We start from the raw sequence: 19197 nt of genomic DNA on the forward strand, positions 1-19197 counted from the left end.
AAGAAGATTTTATCTGGCTTGCTTGTCTTTTTTCTAGATATCGATATTTGGATGAAATCAAGTGTGATTATTTTGAAAATTCGCATTTCTCAATACGTTTAACTGTCCAATAAAAAATTGAAAAGAATTTTCCTACATGTATAAAAAGAGGTCAATATTGATGATCCAATGCCTTGTGAAAATGTCGAAAACAGAAAAATCTCAAAAACCATAATCTTCTCTATCATGACAGATTTAAAGAACAGAAAATTGAGGAAAAATTGAAAATTGATAAGACATAAATGGAAGTACCAGCATTTTCGAAGTTTCTATACTTTAGCATCGTTTTCGAGGAGCTGCATCTCAGTGTTTCACCTCCGAACTGCTACGCTACAAACGAACGATGCAATTTGCTTATTCGATGAATGAAAGATGCATTTCCCAGCCAACCTTTCGCGTGATGCATCCGCGCATTTTCACATCGAATAATTCCAAATCTACCTCGAAAAAAAAATCTGGTTTCCGATTTTTCCATCTTCCAACCGTTCCTTGAAAAAAAATTGATAGTGTCCCCTCACCTCCATACAATTATTGGCTGGTAAAACATGACGTCACCGGGAGTGGGGTTGGAGGAGGAGAACTCCTATCGGCGTCCCTCCATGATAAAATCATAGTCGCTTCGAACCCCAAAGAGTGAATTTCTAGAGTTTACCCCTAAGGTGAGAATCGACAACTGCCCAACAGTTACGATTTTTTTTCGTTGTTGCAAGAAAATTTTTGCCTTCGAATTTGTCAGATTCTCGTAAGTAATTAATTGAATTTGTTGCTGCATACCATTTATTCATCTAAACACCCTTCAAGAAAAAAATAATAAAAAAAAATCACCACTGATAATTTCATAAATTTTTTTGGGCACTGATGGTGCCTGAAGAAAATTCATTCATCTTAATAATTTTCTTCCCTTGAAAAATCTAGAAGCACTTGCGTAATATGCATTTATTGCTTTCCGAAAATACCTACAGGATGCACCTGGACTTGAACTTGACTTTCATACCAGGATATTTTGAAAAAATGCTTCCCTTACAAAGTCTTCGATTTTTCCCCAAAGCCCAAAGCTGGATACGTAGACGTGGTGGGAAACGTCAATACTGACCTAGTGCCTGAGTTACGTATAAGGGCAACAATATCCCCTTACGCATAGGTCAAGGTTGACATGTCACAATTTTTTTTTGGGAGTCTTCAATCTCACTTTTTCCGAAAATATGAAATTTCCTATGGGAAATTACTTCATTCTACGTTTTAATGAATTCACTTCAGTTTAATTTGCACTGACGTCACAAGAGATAAACTGAAATTAGTTCATTTGTTCGTTGTTTCTTCCAATAAGGAAAAGTGCATTTTATTTCATTAATATCCATATTTCTCAGAGGGCGAATCTCTAAGGATTACCAATTCGCTTTAGTTATGGAATTTAGTGCTGAATTAATTTGAGAGCGATCTTTTTCTGTAACAAAAATCGAAAACTGGTATGAAATTGAGAAGAAATCATTGAAAAACTCACAAATCATTTTTCTCGAAATCCAAATCCCACAAAGAACATTAAGAAATCAATTTTTGAATCAAAGATACGAAAACTGGGATCACTCAAATGGAAAATTAATTGAGATTTGAATTTTTCAACCTGTTAATATAACTGCAAAAAAATATTTCGTAACAAACGAAATGCTATATCATCATCTTTGAGTTATTGAGTTTAGAAAAGTACCTAGAAGGCAAAGAAGGCTTTCATGTCGAGCTTTGAAAATAATTTTCCCAAATCCCAAATCAGAACTAAATAAACAGATATTTGAAATACAGAATTCAGTGGAAGTTCAAAAAATATTTTCTAAGGGAAAATTCCAATCAGAAGGTAGTTTTTTAGATTAGATCAATAACTTTGGTTACCTCAATCCTCCCTAGTGAAATAAATTAGTATGGCCATCAATTCAGTGCTATAAGAATGAATATCCAAGATGTTATATACGCAATTCAGCTGACAATTTGAACTTGAATTTGCAGAATATTGTGGCCAATTGTCTAATAAAATCTAATCACGAATAATAATTGACTCATTGCTAACTACGACACTACTATTTCCTCAACTGCAATGCAACTGCAACTGCACTCGCTATCTGATAATAATATCTTGTTATTCACTAAGTAAATGTTTGCCAAAACTATTTTACGCGAAGCTAGATTGACACTGATCGGTCAACTATTGGATGCAGAAATTAGAAAATGTCCCTGACAATCAGCCATAATTAACTATACGAACCCAATGCAAAAATTCCGGTCAAAAAGGATCTTTCGATCCAAAATGAAAATTTTTAAAATCGGGAAAAATATGATACTTCAAATGAAAAAAATCCCAATGAAATTCAGTTCGATTCGGACGAGGAATTTAAAAAAAATATAGGGCTCAGTATAATACTGGATCAAAAAGGAAGAATTTTCTTTTTTCCTGTAATATTAGGCCTGGGGAAATATAAATTCATGAAGAAATTTTCTAGCATTAATCTTCATCACTAAAAAGCTTTCAGAAAGCAAAATTATAAGAATCATTCCATCCTTATTATTTCCCTATTTGTCCTTTTGAAGGTCGTGGTTGGAAACATCAAAATAAAGGAAAACCGTAGTAAAATATTTCATGGATTTCACCTCAAACGTATCCTTCGCGAAGAATATTCTGTTTACTCTACCGAAATGTTTGCTTTTTCTATTGTTACCGGTGCGCGAGAAGGTTTTCCAGGAAAATCTTTCATCTCGAAAAATCTGAAATCAATATGGCTTCCTTCTCCTTGAAAAGGAATAGAATCGATATAGTGGCAGGGTACACAATTGTACCTATATTTCCTCATTATTAAATATTATCATCTAGAAATAGAAAGGTATAAAATCGATCCTGGAAATAAACGGAGTGTAATATTCAGAATTATGGTTGTCCTTTGAATAAACACGCAAACGACAGAATAATTTTTCTTTATGGGTTTTATGTAACAGTTCAAAGTAATTGTCGACTAGAATTTTTCCGAGAGAAATATGCTCTGGAGAATTTTCAGCAAAAATAAGGCACAAGTTTTTATAAAACTGAATAGTTTTAACAGATGTTAATATTATGATTTTATACTATTTGAACCCTGCCTCCATTTAAGCTTGTTAAGTAAGGATTATTGAAAAATCCCTAAATAACTGACGAAATCAATATAAACTCCCTAATTCTATTAGGTATTTTTGGATGATCCAATTAATTATTTGACAAAGTAATCGGACACCTTAACAGTTTTATATAACAGCTTTTAGTTTCGATTAAATTCCAATAGATGAAATGAAAATGAAAATACACACAACAGTGAAAACTTTCGAAAAAAATTTTTATGCACCGCTCCTCAAATTGTTGAAGATTTTTTAGAAAATTTCACCGGTAGTTTTGGAGTGAAACTTCCATTATTAACGGTTGATCAACGGATGTTCGTCATTCTCAATAATGAACCTTTGGAATCGAGCATGATGAGAAAATATTCAGCCATACCTCCAAAATTTTGAGTTTTTTTTGAGATGTGTGGATTTCAAAGAACAGTTAAATTTGTTATGTCCAATGAACGTTGAAATATATTTGGTCGATTTGGGTCAAATTTGCAAGGTTTTCATTCCTTTTCTGAAGTTTTCATGGCCCAAAAGTTGATGAAATAACACATAAACATAAGTTTCATTATGGGAGTCTCCAGAATGAAGATTTTTTACAAATAAGAAGCGGATTGTACTAGGATAAACCAGCTTTTCATACACAAGTTTCGTTTTCATTTCTCGTTAATTTTCAGGATTTTTTGAGCTTGAGCATCCCATAAAAGTGTGACCTACCGAGAATGCCGCAATGATTAAATTATTTTTCGTCGTTTTCCATATGGGGATCGTTTGTATACTAATTAAAATGCACATGTAGATAACCTGAACTTATTCTTATAAATAGTTTCGTTTATTTTATTAGGATGCAGTTTATCGGTTATCTGACTGACAAAAATCCTGGTGCATCTTATGCCAAATGAATAATGCATTCTGGCAATATTCCCGGTTAGTTCCGTAAATAATAATAGTGCATCTCCAGCTTTTATGTTCAGATCGAAGGAGATCAAGGATTTAGCGTTTTTACCGCTTTACATATTTCGCAGCTTGGCATTCCTATTCTCAGAGGTGACAACGAAACTAATAAAATGACTTATGACCGTTTAGTATTTAGTCGTAATCATAAAATCTCACCATGAACATGTAACAATCACATGACATCGTCGAAGTACCTGTTGATTTCGTAAGAATTGTAGTGGAAGCAGATTAAATGAAACATTGTTTCTAGCTTTGCGAAAAAAACAATTTTGAGTCCTTTGACAATGCGCTACTCCTGAAAACGAATGACAAAATACTCTCAAAAGCATCTTGTACATATGAGAAACATGTTTTTTGAATTGTACCTAAAAAAATCCATGTCGTTATGGAACACCCTGTAAAATGTTGTCATATCATTGTTATGACCTCTCATAGAGCAAATATCAAAGAACACCCTGTGTACATAATCATCCATTCATGGGAACACACCTTGTGTTATATAAATATGAATATTTGTAGAAAAGCAAGCTGTACTTCGGGAACTGATCCACGTCGTCATATAACACCCTGTAGAAGGTCGAAACTAAATGAAATTTCTAGTTTGAAGTCGGAATTTAACGAAAAATATTTTTAAAATTTTATGTGGCTTCTCTACGCCTTCGTACAGTCCTTTAAAAAAAGTATTTCTACGTCTGAACATATTCGTGAAATTACCCCTACTAGCAGCAATGAAATTTGTACCCCACCGCAACTGCATCTATGGAAATGACTATTGATTTATACAAGGCCCTCTAGGCATGATTACACTTCATGCATCGATTGTTAAGTCTATCAACTGGAACACGAGAGGAGTTAAATGAACTTATATTTAATTTTATTAACTGCAAATATGCTTGAAAAATTCCGCTGAGCATATTCCACACAATTGTTCATTATTTCCAAATATAGCACACCCTGAAATTTTCAGTGATCGTTTTAAGATATATTGAAAAATTCCTGATTCCAATTTTCAACATCCAGGCTCTTTGTGAGAAACTACTAAGGATTATTGCTCTATAATATTTGATACTAAAATTGACTACCCCAGTTTTTCGCTCTGATCGGCTTATTTAGAGGGTAGAAAAATGAGGAAAGAAAGATCCGAAAATCAAATGTCCCAAAAACATCAAGACGGAGACAGATATTCGAATTATGTATCACCAAAATGATATTCATATGATACTTTCTAAATAATAATAATAATTTTATTGGGAAAATACAAATGGGGTGAAATCTAGCATAGATAGCTAATATGGTGAATTTCGAACCAACAACAACCTTTCGAGTGGATGCAGAACAGGTTTGAGTTGAATCAGTCTGATTTTTCTTAGAGATAACTTAAGATTTATTAACAATTAAACGGTTTCAACAATTCCAATCCTCAACTCTAATGAAGATATCTGAAAAGTCGTGAATTATCACCCCTGCTCACGATTTGCATATCTTGATCTAAATTCGCCCTATGACAATTTCCAACTAGCAGATAATCATGTTTTTAGCGATATAATCTAACGCACGAAGGCCAAAACACACATTAATTCAATTTAAATGATTCGGTCACGCCTAATTTGATTGTAGGTGAATTTACGTGATATTTTATTACCATTTCCACACGCAACACCTCTGATTGTTTTTTAAATAAATCTTGATCAGATCATTTCAGAAGGGTGCAGATAAAACTGCATAATTGGAATGCTGTGGTTGCAAAATGGCGAATGCGAAGGGTTTCTAAAATTTATTGAGATACAGCTGAAAATCTGCTCAAATCGTTGGGATATTTCGGGAAATAATTGAGGGGGATTATTGAAATGAGGTTGGTGAAAAAACTGAGTTTCAAACGAAAATGGTCCTCGTAAAATGGCTCGATGAACTCGTTATGAATGTTGGAAATTGAGTAAGGAAATACAAGAATCATATTACTCAATTTGTTGATCCTCAACTCCTACTATGTATTGTCATTCTAACACTAGTTATTAAGTTATGAAGATCCAAATATTTTAACTCAGAACTGATTGTAAATCTAGCTTCTGGTGGCATTTCCTCATGACCTAGGACATGAAGGATCAAGATTCAGAATACGTATTTATAGTGAGAATATTTTGTGATTTCGGAAAGACCATCTTCGAGAAGTTTGCATAGTTTGTAACGGCGTAAGGGTGTTTTTCATGAAAAAGACTAGGGACAATGACAAAAAATGAAAAATATCCACTGCCAGGAAATTTAACAACGAATAATACGTGAATTTTATTTTTCTATCAATTTCGACGAAAAAATCGTTAATAATTGTTCATTGTTAGCTTATCGATTTACCTGTGACTTGTTAGTCACTCCATATTGGATCATTGTTTGAAAAACAATTCTGAATAATTCTTGTTTATTTCTTCGTTTCGAATCATTCGAAGTTACAGAATTATTCATCAGTAATCACCAATTGCACAATGTTATCAATTCAAAGCAATCGGAGTTTTCAAACTGAAAAAAATTTCAATAAAGAAGGAAAGATAAGTGTCTTAATGTTTTGAAGTTTCATGAATGGAGAAGATATTGAATGGTTGAAATCAATAAAAAGCGCAAGTAGGATGGAATAATTTCATGAAAACTTCACCACACATGCCTTTTTTCGTTGATTGAAACTTTCAAATGTTAATTGTGGGATATTACTGATTTCAGAACTTTGAGCGGATTTTTTATTTGAGCATGGTTTCAATACCTCATTTTGCCTTTTAGTTTCTACAATTTCCTTCAAAACTGTACGCATGTGAATGTATTTAGAATGATGTCATTGAAGCATGCTTTCAGAGGTTCATGAATTTTACACAGAAGGGATTGAGGAGATTATTTCGAAAATATTCAATAGCCGAAAAAACTCATTCGTTTTCACCTGTACCTTTCTGATTCTTGATACGTTGTTTCCACTTCTTGGACTTGAAGTTCCTCAACTTCCAGAGTTCCTGAGCAGGTCCTGGGAGAGTTCGGTGGTGGTCATCTCCAGGAGATCCTTGCAGATAGCACAGGATAACTGTGTGAGTGGGAAGGTTTTATCGATCTCTGCGCCCTGTCTATCCAGAACGAAGTTCTCAGTTAAACGGGAACAGTGCAAGAGCAAAAGAGGTACAGAGGGCGGGGACCAACACATGAAGAATCGCTTCTTTCGCTTTGTTGTAGTGTCCATAAGGTGTTTTTTCATTTAGCTCCTGAAGGTCTTAGAGATGGGTGGTTGCGCATCGAAAGAAAACTCCAAAAAATCCAAAGAGGACAACTCTGGGTTTGTAAAATTCAAAATTACCAACTAAATGTGATGCATGATGGGCCAGAAGGATTCAATGGAGCTTCTTGTGTGTATTCTGTTTCCTGTTTCTTCACTAATGTCAATTGAAGTACGCAATTTTAATTAGTTGTGCTTTGCTCTTAGATTTATACATTTCGGTATACTAAAAATGGGCGAAAACGCAATGCAGTTTATTTAATTATGTAGATTTCCAACAACAACAAGAATATTTTTACAAACACTGTAGATCTGCACATTTCTCAACTGCCTGAATGTGAATCTCCGATAACATGATGAATGAATAACTTGGGATTCTTCGTAAATGCGCTTATCAAAAACCCTACTTCCAATTCCTCTGTCTTTGGGATTCCTAATATAATTTAAAATATAATAATATGTTAAAAATTTAATATCTCCTTGTTTTCATGAATAGGTGTTTATATATTTCCTGTGAATAATATTGAAAGGGCATCTATACCTCCCGTGTTTATGTTATAACTACTCGATAAGAAAATGGTACCTATTCTTCTCAAGAAAAGATTTGCAATTCCACCACCATTTTTTCCAAGTTGAAAATTTGAAAGAAACATTGAGAGTCAGTGACGAAAGATATACCTACCCTAAAATTTTTGTTCTTTCCATATAGGATTGAAACTCAATTCAAAATTAACTGGGTTCTTTCAAATTTCTTCTTCGGAATTTCGTATTGGAAACTGTAAGTAGTTGATTTCCTCTCAATTTAATCCGCATAATTTTGAAGGAAATCAGCCATGGTTGACGCAGCAGTTTTGGAAAAATTGGAGTCTGGATTCAGCAAGCTCGAAGCTTCCGACTCGAAATCGCTCCTGAAGAAATATCTCACCAGAGAATTGTTCGATCAACTGAAAACCAAGAAAACTTCCTTTGGTTCGACTTTGCTAGATGTCATCCAATCCGGTAGGTCAAAGAAGTGTTTCATGAAATTTCAAATATGATTAGTTTTTAGAGAGTTCTGGGCAATTCGATTGATGGCTGTGTAGAATTCCTTCCCATAAAATTATATGCATAAAAAAAATCTAGGAAATAAATTTTTGCATCATATTCTGGGTTTTAGTAACGAACCAAATTGAAATGAGAATATATCTAGAGGAAAAATTAACTGAAATAACTCGTTTAGTTTCAATAGAGATACTGGAAACAGTATTTGGCTCAGACTTTCCTTAATACTCTTATACGTATTAAGTGTTGCGTGAAAATTTTTAAGGATCAATAAGATTCTTAGAATATCGTCACCTTCAATACACGTATACGTATATTGGGTTGCAGTTAACGAAAATATAGTAACGATAGGCTGTCCAAAAAACAACAACTTGATATTTGTGTTGCTTCTATGTGAACATGTATATCCTCATATAGTGTGGTATATTTGAATTAAATTTTTTTTAGGCTTAGAAAACCACGACTCAGGAATTGGAATCTACGCTCCTGATGCTGAGGCCTACACAGTATTCGCCGACCTATTCGACCCTATCATCGAAGATTACCATGGTGGCTTCAAAAAGACTGACAAGCATCCCCCTAGAGATTTTGGGGATGTGAATGTTTTTGGCAACTTGGATCCTGCTGGAGAATACATCGTATCTACCCGTGTTAGATGCGGTCGTTCTTTGGAAGGTTATCCCTTCAATCCATGCTTAACGGAAGAACAATACAAGGAGATGGAGCAGAAGGTTTCATCCACATTGTCTGGACTTGATGGAGAACTCAAAGGTATTCTTTAGATCCTCTCAGTTACAAGAAGAAATTACCCAGTTATACGCCTAATTTCAGCAGGTGTAAACAGTTCATTTGTTGATTATTATATCAACAATCATTTTTGGAAATGTCCCTTATATTTTTATCGAGTATTCGTTTGAATCTGGTGATACCTCATTCCTCCTCCAACTCTTTCTGCTATCCTTTCAAGATGAATATGATTATATGAACAATTTCAGGTACTTTCTATCCGTTAACTGGAATGGACAAGGAAACCCAGCAGAAGCTGATCGACGATCACTTCTTGTTCAAGGAGGGAGACAGATTCTTGCAGGCTGCAAACGCCTGCAGATTCTGGCCAACTGGTCGTGGAATATTCCATAACGATGCCAAATCCTTCCTGGTCTGGTGCAACGAAGAGGATCATCTCAGAATCATCTCGATGCAAATGGGTGGCGACCTGGGTCAAGTTTACCGTCGTCTTGTTACTGCTGTTAACGAAATCGAGAAACGTCTGCCATTTTCACACAACGACAGGCTGGGTTTCCTCACTTTCTGTCCAACCAACTTGGGCACCACTGTGAGGGCTTCGGTTCACATCAAGGTGCCAAAATTGGCCTCTAACAAGGCTAAGCTCGACGAGATCGCCGGCAAGTTCAATCTTCAGGTACGTGGCACACGTGGTGAACACACAGAAGCTGAGGGTGGCATCTACGACATATCCAACAAGAGGAGAATGGGTCTAACAGAATTCGATGCCGTTAAAGAGATGTACGATGGCATTTCTGAACTCATTAAAATTGAGAAAGAACTGTAATTCGACCAGTATTAAAATGGTTCGTTGAGTATACATTATATCCAGCAGCAACGGAGCAACTGAGTAATGAGTATTATAACCTTGTTGTCGAAAAAACCGGGTGCTTACTGCTAAGTTTCTAAAGGATGTGTAAGAACATATGTTCAATGTATTCAGCTTTTAGTCGGAATTTATTTTACACAGAACGAGTACTGGATACTTACTATTATTATTAATATTATACCCATTCATTGGATATACTCTGTTTCTTTATAAGATAATCATGTGAATATGTTAAGTTTTATTTATATCAACGGAAAGTTTAACACAATTTAATAAAATACGTCCAACCTATTTGAGTTATTTATTCAACATTTCCCAATTACATCACAATGTTCACTAGGTACATAATATTTTGGCATCAGTTGAAAATGTGATAGTATATTTATGATAGTTTCTCTCATTATTACTACATCAAAAGTTTTAATCTTTTGAGAAATACTGTTTAGAATTTTCAAACTATATGACATTCGAGAAAAAAATTATATTTTTATACGAGGTAACTGAAAGTAGATAACTATTAAGAGGAGTGAATGGTGTTTGGTGTTTGACTTAGTCTCTGGTTTTTGAGGAGTCAAGACGCCATTTGTTGATCATTTTAATGATGAGAAAAATTCGGAAAAAACATAACATTCAAACTATTTCTGATTTGTTTCGTCGAATACATGGAGGTATAGGATCTTCATGGTCGAACGATGGAACGATACTTTATTAACTGTAAGCATTCCAGGCTAAAAATTGAACTGTTTTTTCCAGTGACACATTGTTTCTGGTTTTTTGAAAAATTATTGTGTTCAATGGATTTTTTCAATAATTCAGATGATGTATGACGTAGGGAGGTTTTCCACCTCCAACCTCCAAAAACTGCCTTGTTTGTGAGTTCTGTGGTGGACACACACAGAAAACAATTTTAAAACCCCTCCCTTAGCTGTCAAATTTCAGTATTTTGATGATGTTTACGAATTGTTATCAAATTAATCACGATAAAATAAAGCTTACTAAAGATCTCTAGATATTTGTCACGTTGGATGACGTGTAGTAGTAGAGTTAAAGTTTTCCTACCTATAAAAGTCGTTCAGTGCTTCTTCTCTTAGGGAACTAGAAGAAAATTTCTCACTTTGAAAATCAAACGTAAATATATCTTCTAAACATGAGAGCCCTGATTTTAGTTGGTGGATATGGAACAAGGCTCAGGCCCTTGACACTAAGCAGACCTAAACCACTGGTAGAATTTGCAAACAAACCAATATTATTACATCAGATTGAGGCTCTAGTAGAGGCAGGGGTTACTGAAGTCATTTTGGCCGTTTCATATAGAGCTGAGCAAATGGAACAAGAACTGACAGTGGAAGCAACTAAACTTGGAATAAATATAATATTTTCTCACGAGACTGAGCCTCTTGGAACTGCTGGTCCTATAGCACTAGCGAAAAAATATTTAGAAACCAGCGATAAACCATTTTTCGTACTGAATTCTGATATAATATGCGATTTTCCGTTCAAAGAGTTGGCCAAATTTCATGAAGCCAAAGGAAAAGAGGGTACTATTGTGGTGACGAAAGTTGAAGAACCATCCAAATATGGTGTAGTTGTTTATGATGATGATAACTGTGTAGAAAGCTTTGTTGAGAAACCACAAGAGTTTATCTCCAATAAAATAAATGCTGGTCTGTACATTTTGAACCCAGATGTTCTGAAAAGAATAGAATTGAGGCCTACATCTATCGAAAAGGAAGTGTTCCCAGGTATGGCCAAAGAAAAGCAGCTTTGTGCATATGAATTAGAAGGATTCTGGATGGATGTTGGTCAACCCAAAGACTTTCTCACAGGAATGTGTCTCTATTTGAAATTTTTGAGAACAAAACACCCAAGTCGTTTGTATAAAGCACCAGGAGTTGTTGGTAATGTATTAGTTGATCCGACAGCAAAAATTGGTAAGAATTGTCAAATTGGACCAAATGTTACTGTAGGACCAGGAGTTATCATTGAAGATGGTAAGGCAGATTTTTGTGATTAATATATTTTACAATTCACTACCTATGTTTAAAGGTGTTTGCGTGAAACGAAGTACTATATTGAGAGATGTCAAGATAAGGTCGAACTCTTGGTTGGAAAGTTGCATAGTGGGATGGAGATGCTCAGTTGGACGTTGGGTGAGGATGGAAGGTATCACAGTTCTTGGTGAAGATGTCATAGTTACTGATGAAACATACATAAATGGAGGACAAGTACTACCGCACAAAAATATTGTCAGTTCTGTTCCCGATCCACAAATAATTATGTAATTTTCTAACTATTTACATTAATTTAATTTATAATTGAAATTGGAGGAAAACTAGGAGATAGGAAAAGAGAATTTATGGAAGTTTATTAAAAATTTAATTTGACATTCCCAATGGTTCATAAACTCTTATGAAATATTTTTTAATAATTTGATAAAAGGTATTGAAAACATGTATTTATAGTGTTTTTTACTGAAAATCCTCAGATGTGTGCAATGAATAATAAAGAGTTTAAGTTTTTAACTGTTGTTTAACTTGAAATATATGTTGAGTTCCACCCAATCTCTTTTAAGGATTTTGCCGAAGGTATTGAAATCATGTATTTCATTGTGTTTTTCAGATAAGATAACGCCTGAATTAGAAAATCTACTTAAATTATGTAGACGAAATAAAAGGGGTACTTTGGAAGGCAGTTCAAATTTTGCGCGTTTTTTAGATTTGAATAAAGTTTTCAATTTGAGCTATTAATTTGAAATTTTTTCTTGAGGAAGAAAAGATACTCGAATGAATTAATTGGTTCTAAAAAAAATATTTTTTATTGATTTTATTTGTTAACTGCATCAAATTTTGGTTGAGGCCGTGAAGAGAGAATTTATGAAGAGGAAAAGAGATTCTTTGCTTTTAAATCTCTGGTAACGTAACTGTCATTGCCATTGATAGAAGAAACTTCAAGATGTCGGCTACTCCAACTTCATTCTAGGAACAAAACAAGCGTTGTATTTGTTAGTTTTTTTTTATATTACATCTATAATTTATAAACCATATTGTAGCCTTTTTAGTGAATTTGACGTGAAAGAACTCCAGTTCTACATCATGGCGGACCGAATAAAAGTAAATTTGCAATTTAACTTAGAGCACCCACTATTACTGAAATTTGATTTTTTGTAGAATATACCTGAGCAAAAGCTGAAAGCTTTTTCAATAGGCACAATGGGCAAAAGAGCTTTATCCAAGAGAGAACTCAAAGAGCAACGTAAGAAGGAAGAAGAGAGAGCTGCTGCTCATGTGAGAACTTTTGGCAGAAGTTTCCATATTACAGTACTCATTATTATATATATTGTAGGTTTTCCAAGAATTTGTTGAGACATTTCAAGAAACTCCAATTAATGGTGGTAATAAAGTGTGGGTCAAAGCGGGTACTTACGATGCAGGAGCAAGGAGTAGGTTCCCATATTCTCTCTTAAACTTTTACTGAACTATACATTTCTTGTAGGGGAGGATACAAAAGATAAAGGAAAACTTTATAAACCACAATCTAGAATCTCCACATCTCATGAAACTATGTCTTCAGCTGAGAAGGCTCAAGCTTATGCTAAATTATTGTCAACAGAAAAGAAACCTGAAAGGCTAGGAAAAAAGAAACCCCCAACAAAAAGTAATTTAGAAGCTTTCAAAGAAGAGTTGAGACAGTATGTATTTCATCATAGTTGTGAGTATTTTTATTATTACCAACATTATCTTTTAGGATGCAGGAAGAAAGAGAAGAACGTCATAAGTACAAGGGAGCATTTAAAAACCCCATCGATAATGATTTAGATTTGTTTATGAGAGGAGGTGACCTTGGATCATTTGACAATGGTGATCCAACAAATACAAATATTTACCTGGGAAATTTAAATCCAAAGGTAAAATTGCGCCCATATATTTTATGAACTTCTTTCATATGATCAATTTCAGATCACCGAGCAGCAACTCATGGAAATATTTGGGAGGTATGGACCATTGGCTAGTATCAAGATAATGTGGCCAAGATCTGATGAAGAAAAAGCAAGAGGTAGAAATTGTGGTTTTGTAGCCTACATGAGTCGAAAGGATGGTGAAAGGGCGCTTCGTAATCTAAATGGAAAAGAAATTGAGGGATATGAAATGAAGTTAGGTGAGTTTTTATGCTCTTTAGAAAAAGGAGAATTTTGCTCAGTGATTTTTGTTTTTATTAGGATGGGGAAAATCAGTTATCATTCCACCGTATCCTATCTATATACCTCCAAGTCTTCTTGAGTTAGCTATGCCTCCCCCACCCTCTGGATTGCCATTCAATGCACTGCCAGTTCCTGAAGATAAGGATACCCTGCCAAAATCAGTGGAAGAACTTAACAGAATACTCCAAAGGGCAGTAGTAAAAGTTGTAATTCCTACTGACCGCAATTTATTGATGCTCATTCACAGAACTGTTGAGTTTGTTGTTAGGGAAGGTCCACTCATCGAAGCAATGATAATGAACAGGGAAATCAACAATCCTCAGTTTAGGTAGGTTTGAGGATATCTTAAAGCTCGGAGACTTTTATAGAGTTATTTTCAGGTTTTTATTTGAGAATCAGAGTCCAGCTCATATTTACTATAGGTGGAAACTTTATTCTATTTTACATGGAGATTCACAGAAAGAATGGAGTACAAAAGAATTTAGAATGTTCAAAGGTGAGTAGACCAAAATAAAAATATGTTAGTGATTGTCCACTCAGTAAGATTTTGAGTTTTGGAATTTAGGTCAATATTCATTGACCCAAAGACCATATTATTACTTATAAACAAAGATATTTTGAATAATTGCACTATTTTCGAGCACTGCTGTAATGAATCAAACATTAATCTCATACATTTTAATTGAAAATAAAATTTTCCATGCTGTATTTTGTCTTTGCTGTAATTCATTTATGTCTTCAAAGGTGGATCTATATGGAAACCACCCATCATGCATTCATATACTGCTGGTATGCCAGATGAACTCGTTCTGGATGATGATGGAAAGGAAAACTCAAAGGGTTCTTTGTCCAATAGGTATGTTTAAATTTGATTAGTTGAAATCATCAGTAAACTTTTTTTTTCTTTGCAGTCAGCGTGATAGACTAGAAGACCTGATTCGTGGACTCACACTAGAGAAAATGAAAATTGGTGAGGTCATGGTGTTTTGTATAGAGCACAGCGATGCAGCCGATGAAGTTGTGGAATGTATAACTGAATCTTTATCGAATCCAAACACACAAATTTCAAAAATCATCGCTAGGCTCTATTTAGTGTCGGATATTCTACATAATTGTGGAGTCAAAGTTAACAAAGCATCGTTCTACAGGAAAGCGTGAGTTAAAAGTCAAGGGGGTTAGCGGTTATCTGAATAAACTTGTTTTGGCGTTACAGGTTCGAAGCAAAACTCATTGAAATATTTCAGTATGTAAAAGCGTATTATGATAAATTGGAAGGTAGATTACAGGCCGAGGGCTTTAAGGTACGGGTATTAAGGATTTTGAAAGCATGGGAAGACACGATATTCCCACCTGATTTCATGACCAGAATTCACAATATCTTTTTGGGTTTGAAAGAGGTAAAGACAACATTGATTTTTTCTTGATAAGGGAGCTGACATTTTTGGATATTTCAGGAAGAAAAAGAAGAAACTGTTGCTGATTCCAGTTTGAATATAGATGGAGCTCCCATAGATCATGAGAGTGACGAAGAGATGCCTCCAATGGATGGTGCGGCCCTTCTCAAAAACGTCATGAAACAATATAGGAGCCCATCCCCTGAGCCAGATATAGATGACATTGACGGTAATATCAATTCATTGATCACTTGCTTGGATCATCATGACTATTTATTTTAGGGGTTGAAATCAAGGACAGTTCACTAGAGGATAATTCCTTGAAATTGGAACCTACACTTCCAGGTTTTATAGTGTCCAAATGGGAGACGGTGGATCCTGAGCAGATTGAAGCTCAAGCCATGACGACTAGCAAGTGGGACTTGCTAGACAACAGCGGTGACGGTAGTCAAGATAGCAATCAGCATGATGGGCAAGATATTGACTATTCAGATTCAAGGTATGTTCATCTGAAGAGTTTGAATCAAAGTATCTATATTCATTACAATGGAATTCTCCATTTCTTCTTTCCCTTTCAGAAATATGACCGAAGAAAGGCGGACAAAACTGAGGGAGATCGAAGTTAAGGCTGTGCAGTATCAGGACGAGCTTGAATCTGGTCAGAGGAGTTTGAAGAGCGGATGGACTGTTCCGCAGCAGGTGGAGCACTATCGAAGGAAATTGCTGAGGAAGTCCGAGAAGGAGAAGAGGGAGAGAGACAAGGAGAAGTCTGAAACTAAAGCGGAAAAGCACAAGAGGGATTACGACAAGAGTGAAAGGCGAGCTGTGACAGAGAGTTCAGATGACGAGTCATACTATAAGGAACTGTAAGTAGGGGTTGATCAGTTGTTGTGTGAATCAGCAATGTTTTGATTATTTTTGATGCCTCCTCATTATTTCTGAATTCATCGGATTCATTGGATGTTGGTGAATGAATTGGATCGGTGGAAATGGAAATAAAGGGGTTTATTGAAATGATATGTGCAGCAACAGGGTATGTATCTTGAGGTGGAGAACGATAAGAAAAAGAAATCAGTGCCTGTTTGAAACCATTGATATGTTATTACATGAGTATACAATGAAATTCATGTATAATATAGAAATTTCATATTTATTCTGAGATTTTGATTCAGTGTTTTCAATGAGGAATAAATTTCAAACAAGGTTTTAAGGTAGATTCCAGAAATAACATGGATTCATCAGAACCTATTGGAAGTTCAATAAACAGGTATAAATCTCGTCTTTACAGCTATTCATGTATTTCCAAATACATATATATATAATGCTTTTCGGTAGTTTTTTTCTCCAAATTAAAATTTCATAGAAACTCTTCTCAATCAACAAATAATAGTAAAGTAATAAACGATAAAAGGTTTCGATCTTTCATCTCAGAAATCTTCCATTGATATAAAAGAGAATTACTACCTACACTTCAGTTTTATAACTAATTATATTCATCTGAACAAGCAAGCTTATCATATTCAGAGGTTTTAGGACTTATCTGAGCTGACAAAGCTAATTTCATAAAAACGTCAATTATTTCAAATTCCTACAAACGTTTTACTTCCAACATTTCCAAATCAAAATTCAATGAAAAAAAGAATTGTTCCACCATTTAAAATTGAAACCTTTGATTGGTGGCATTCCTAACCACTTAGCCAAGAAACCAGTTGAAAATTTGAGCTGCAATCCTGATGTTACAAAATTATCGCTAATATTGACGAATGAGCAGACCCTGGAGCATAAGAACTTTATCCACGTGGTGAAATTTGGCAATTGCTGCTGGAATGATGAAATATTTTTTTCCAATTTTATTTTGCAAGGTTCTTAGTGGGATATTTTTGATTTGATGGTATCCAATGAATCTGATGAATATTTACACAAATCTCCTTGCCCTCATAGCATTGTTGATTCAATAAGCATACATTTAGAATAAGAGAGGATATTTGAAATTATGATATAATAAATTCTTACTTCTCACTGATTTTGTAGTACCTCTAGAAAAAGTAAAAAACACGCAAGAAGTTCATCAAGTGGTTCAACAAGCAAGCACAGGTAACATAGCTTAAGTATCTATATATCTCTTACAGTTTTCTTATGCGCTTTTCTTAGTATTCCTAAATAATTTTATTTAAGGCAAGCTAATGAAACATACTCACAAGGAAATGATTACTGTCTTAAACTTGAAATTGGAAATGATAAAAATTTCGCTTTGTGGTATGTTTCAGTAGAATTCCTCATTAGTCTTCATGAGACATTATCCCAATGTTTGTTTAGAATTGCATTCGTACAAAGAATGAAGTGATGAATCATAGAAGATCGTTAAATTCGTCACGTGCTCGATAACTATTTATGTTCAAATGCAATTGGAATTCTAGGTCGAAAAGTCGATCACCGCAACGTAGTAGCAAGAAAGCAAAGCCACCACCGTCGCCACCTAGCCCTCCTAGGATAAGAAGGCATTCCCCTTCCTCTTCTCGTTCTAGACGTAGTAGAGGTTCCTTGTCCCCTGTTAGTTCTAACGATAAGTATGGCTCTCCTGTGCGGAGTAGACATAGTAAACATTCCCCTTCTCCTGTTCGTTCCTCGAAATATAGAAGGAGTCCATCGCCTGTTAGGTTTTCCAGACACCTAAGTCCCTCACCTCCCCCTACCTCTAGGTCTAGACATCGTTCACCAGACTCCTCCAGGAAACACCGTCATAAGCACAAGTACTAGGCTTATCTTTGGTCTCTATGTTCATTATTTTCCGAGCCATCAATATTTGGTTCATTTCTTGGATTTTTAGTGTACAAAGAACTATTCGAGAATTTTTGTAATTTTTTAGCAGTGTGTCAATTGAATTGAACTCTTCCTCAGAGTATTTCAGGAGTTTTGCTTTCATTTTTCAATGACTTATAGTTTATCTGGATGTAGACGATATATATTTTTTTCTAATGAACTTGAAGTGAGTCTCGAGTTTCGTACTATTGTTGAATGGATGAATATAAATAAAGTTACACTTTTTTTTATAATTTCTTACCATTTAAGTTTTGGATATGTACATAGTGTAAAATATCATTTACGTTAGTTGTTTACTTATTGATTCCAAATAACTGTCGGATTAGAATATAATTTTGTTCAATGTTGTGTGTTTTTTGATTTCAATAAATGATCTGTCCAGAATACCTCATATTTTTCCTCTAATCACACCATATTGGAGATTTTATTATCTCTCAATTTATGACAAATAAATAGTTTCTTTTATCAGAGACAAGCTTTCATCTCCTTTATTTACTGCTAAGAGGTCAAGACTCTAGTATGTACTCATATTTAACTAGTTTAGTTAGAGTCCAAGTCCAACAGGTTTTATAGGTTTTACTGGCTGTTAGTTCTAACTATAATTTCTGAGTTAATTCTTTTACTTTTTGCTCTAGTCTCAGAATTACAAGAACAACCCACAATATTATGCTGATCTTCAGTTCCGTTCAAAAATGGCAAGTTTCATTATTATTATCTTTATTTAATTATTTTCTTATAATTTTTTCTTTACTGATAGTCATCATGACAT

The 19197-nt window shown here is 34.6% G+C and overlaps 3 protein-coding genes across 7 annotated transcripts; all 3 read left to right on the top strand.

Annotated features, from left to right (window-relative positions):
* Positions 1–550: 550 nt before the first annotated feature.
* On the top strand, positions 551–10307 carry LOC123322227 (arginine kinase). Of its 5 annotated transcripts, none has more exons than XM_044910129.1 (5): positions 631–781; positions 7102–7266; positions 8184–8359; positions 8849–9172; positions 9397–10307. In XM_044910129.1, exons 3-5 carry the CDS (start codon positions 8194–8196, stop codon positions 9972–9974), a joined length of 1068 nt encoding a protein of 355 aa, XP_044766064.1. In that variant the 5' UTR covers positions 631–781; positions 7102–7266; positions 8184–8193; the 3' UTR covers positions 9975–10307. The 5 variants fall into 5 exon arrangements, with proteins under 5 accessions (XP_044766066.1, XP_044766063.1, XP_044766064.1 ...); XM_044910132.1 differs by having other exon boundaries at positions 656–781; positions 7115–7266; XM_044910131.1 differs by lacking the exon at positions 7102–7266 and having other exon boundaries at positions 551–698.
* Positions 10308–10936: 629 nt separating this feature from the next.
* Positions 10937–12538, top strand: LOC123322228 (mannose-1-phosphate guanyltransferase beta). The gene is made up of 2 exons (XM_044910133.1): positions 10937–12007; positions 12063–12538. The coding sequence occupies exons 1-2, from the start codon at positions 11164–11166 to the stop codon at positions 12296–12298; spliced, it is 1080 nt and encodes a 359-aa protein (XP_044766068.1). The 5' UTR covers positions 10937–11163; the 3' UTR covers positions 12299–12538.
* A 424-nt stretch (positions 12539–12962) lies between these two features.
* LOC123322223 (U2 snRNP-associated SURP motif-containing protein) lies at positions 12963–18775 on the top strand. The gene is made up of 16 exons (XM_044910115.1): positions 12963–13126; positions 13184–13300; positions 13359–13455; positions 13509–13704; positions 13761–13920; positions 13973–14171; positions 14233–14542; positions 14595–14710; positions 14959–15070; positions 15126–15368; positions 15428–15611; positions 15669–15837; positions 15891–16107; positions 16187–16474; positions 17640–17702; positions 18026–18775. Exons 1-16 carry the CDS (start codon positions 13109–13111, stop codon positions 18363–18365), a joined length of 2829 nt encoding a protein of 942 aa, XP_044766050.1. The 5' UTR covers positions 12963–13108; the 3' UTR covers positions 18366–18775.
* The last annotated feature ends 422 nt before the right edge of the window (positions 18776–19197 follow it).

This window comes from Coccinella septempunctata, chromosome X, assembly GCF_907165205.1.
Source record: "Coccinella septempunctata chromosome X, icCocSept1.1, whole genome shotgun sequence".
NCBI classification, from domain to species: Eukaryota; Metazoa; Arthropoda; class Insecta; order Coleoptera; family Coccinellidae; genus Coccinella; species Coccinella septempunctata.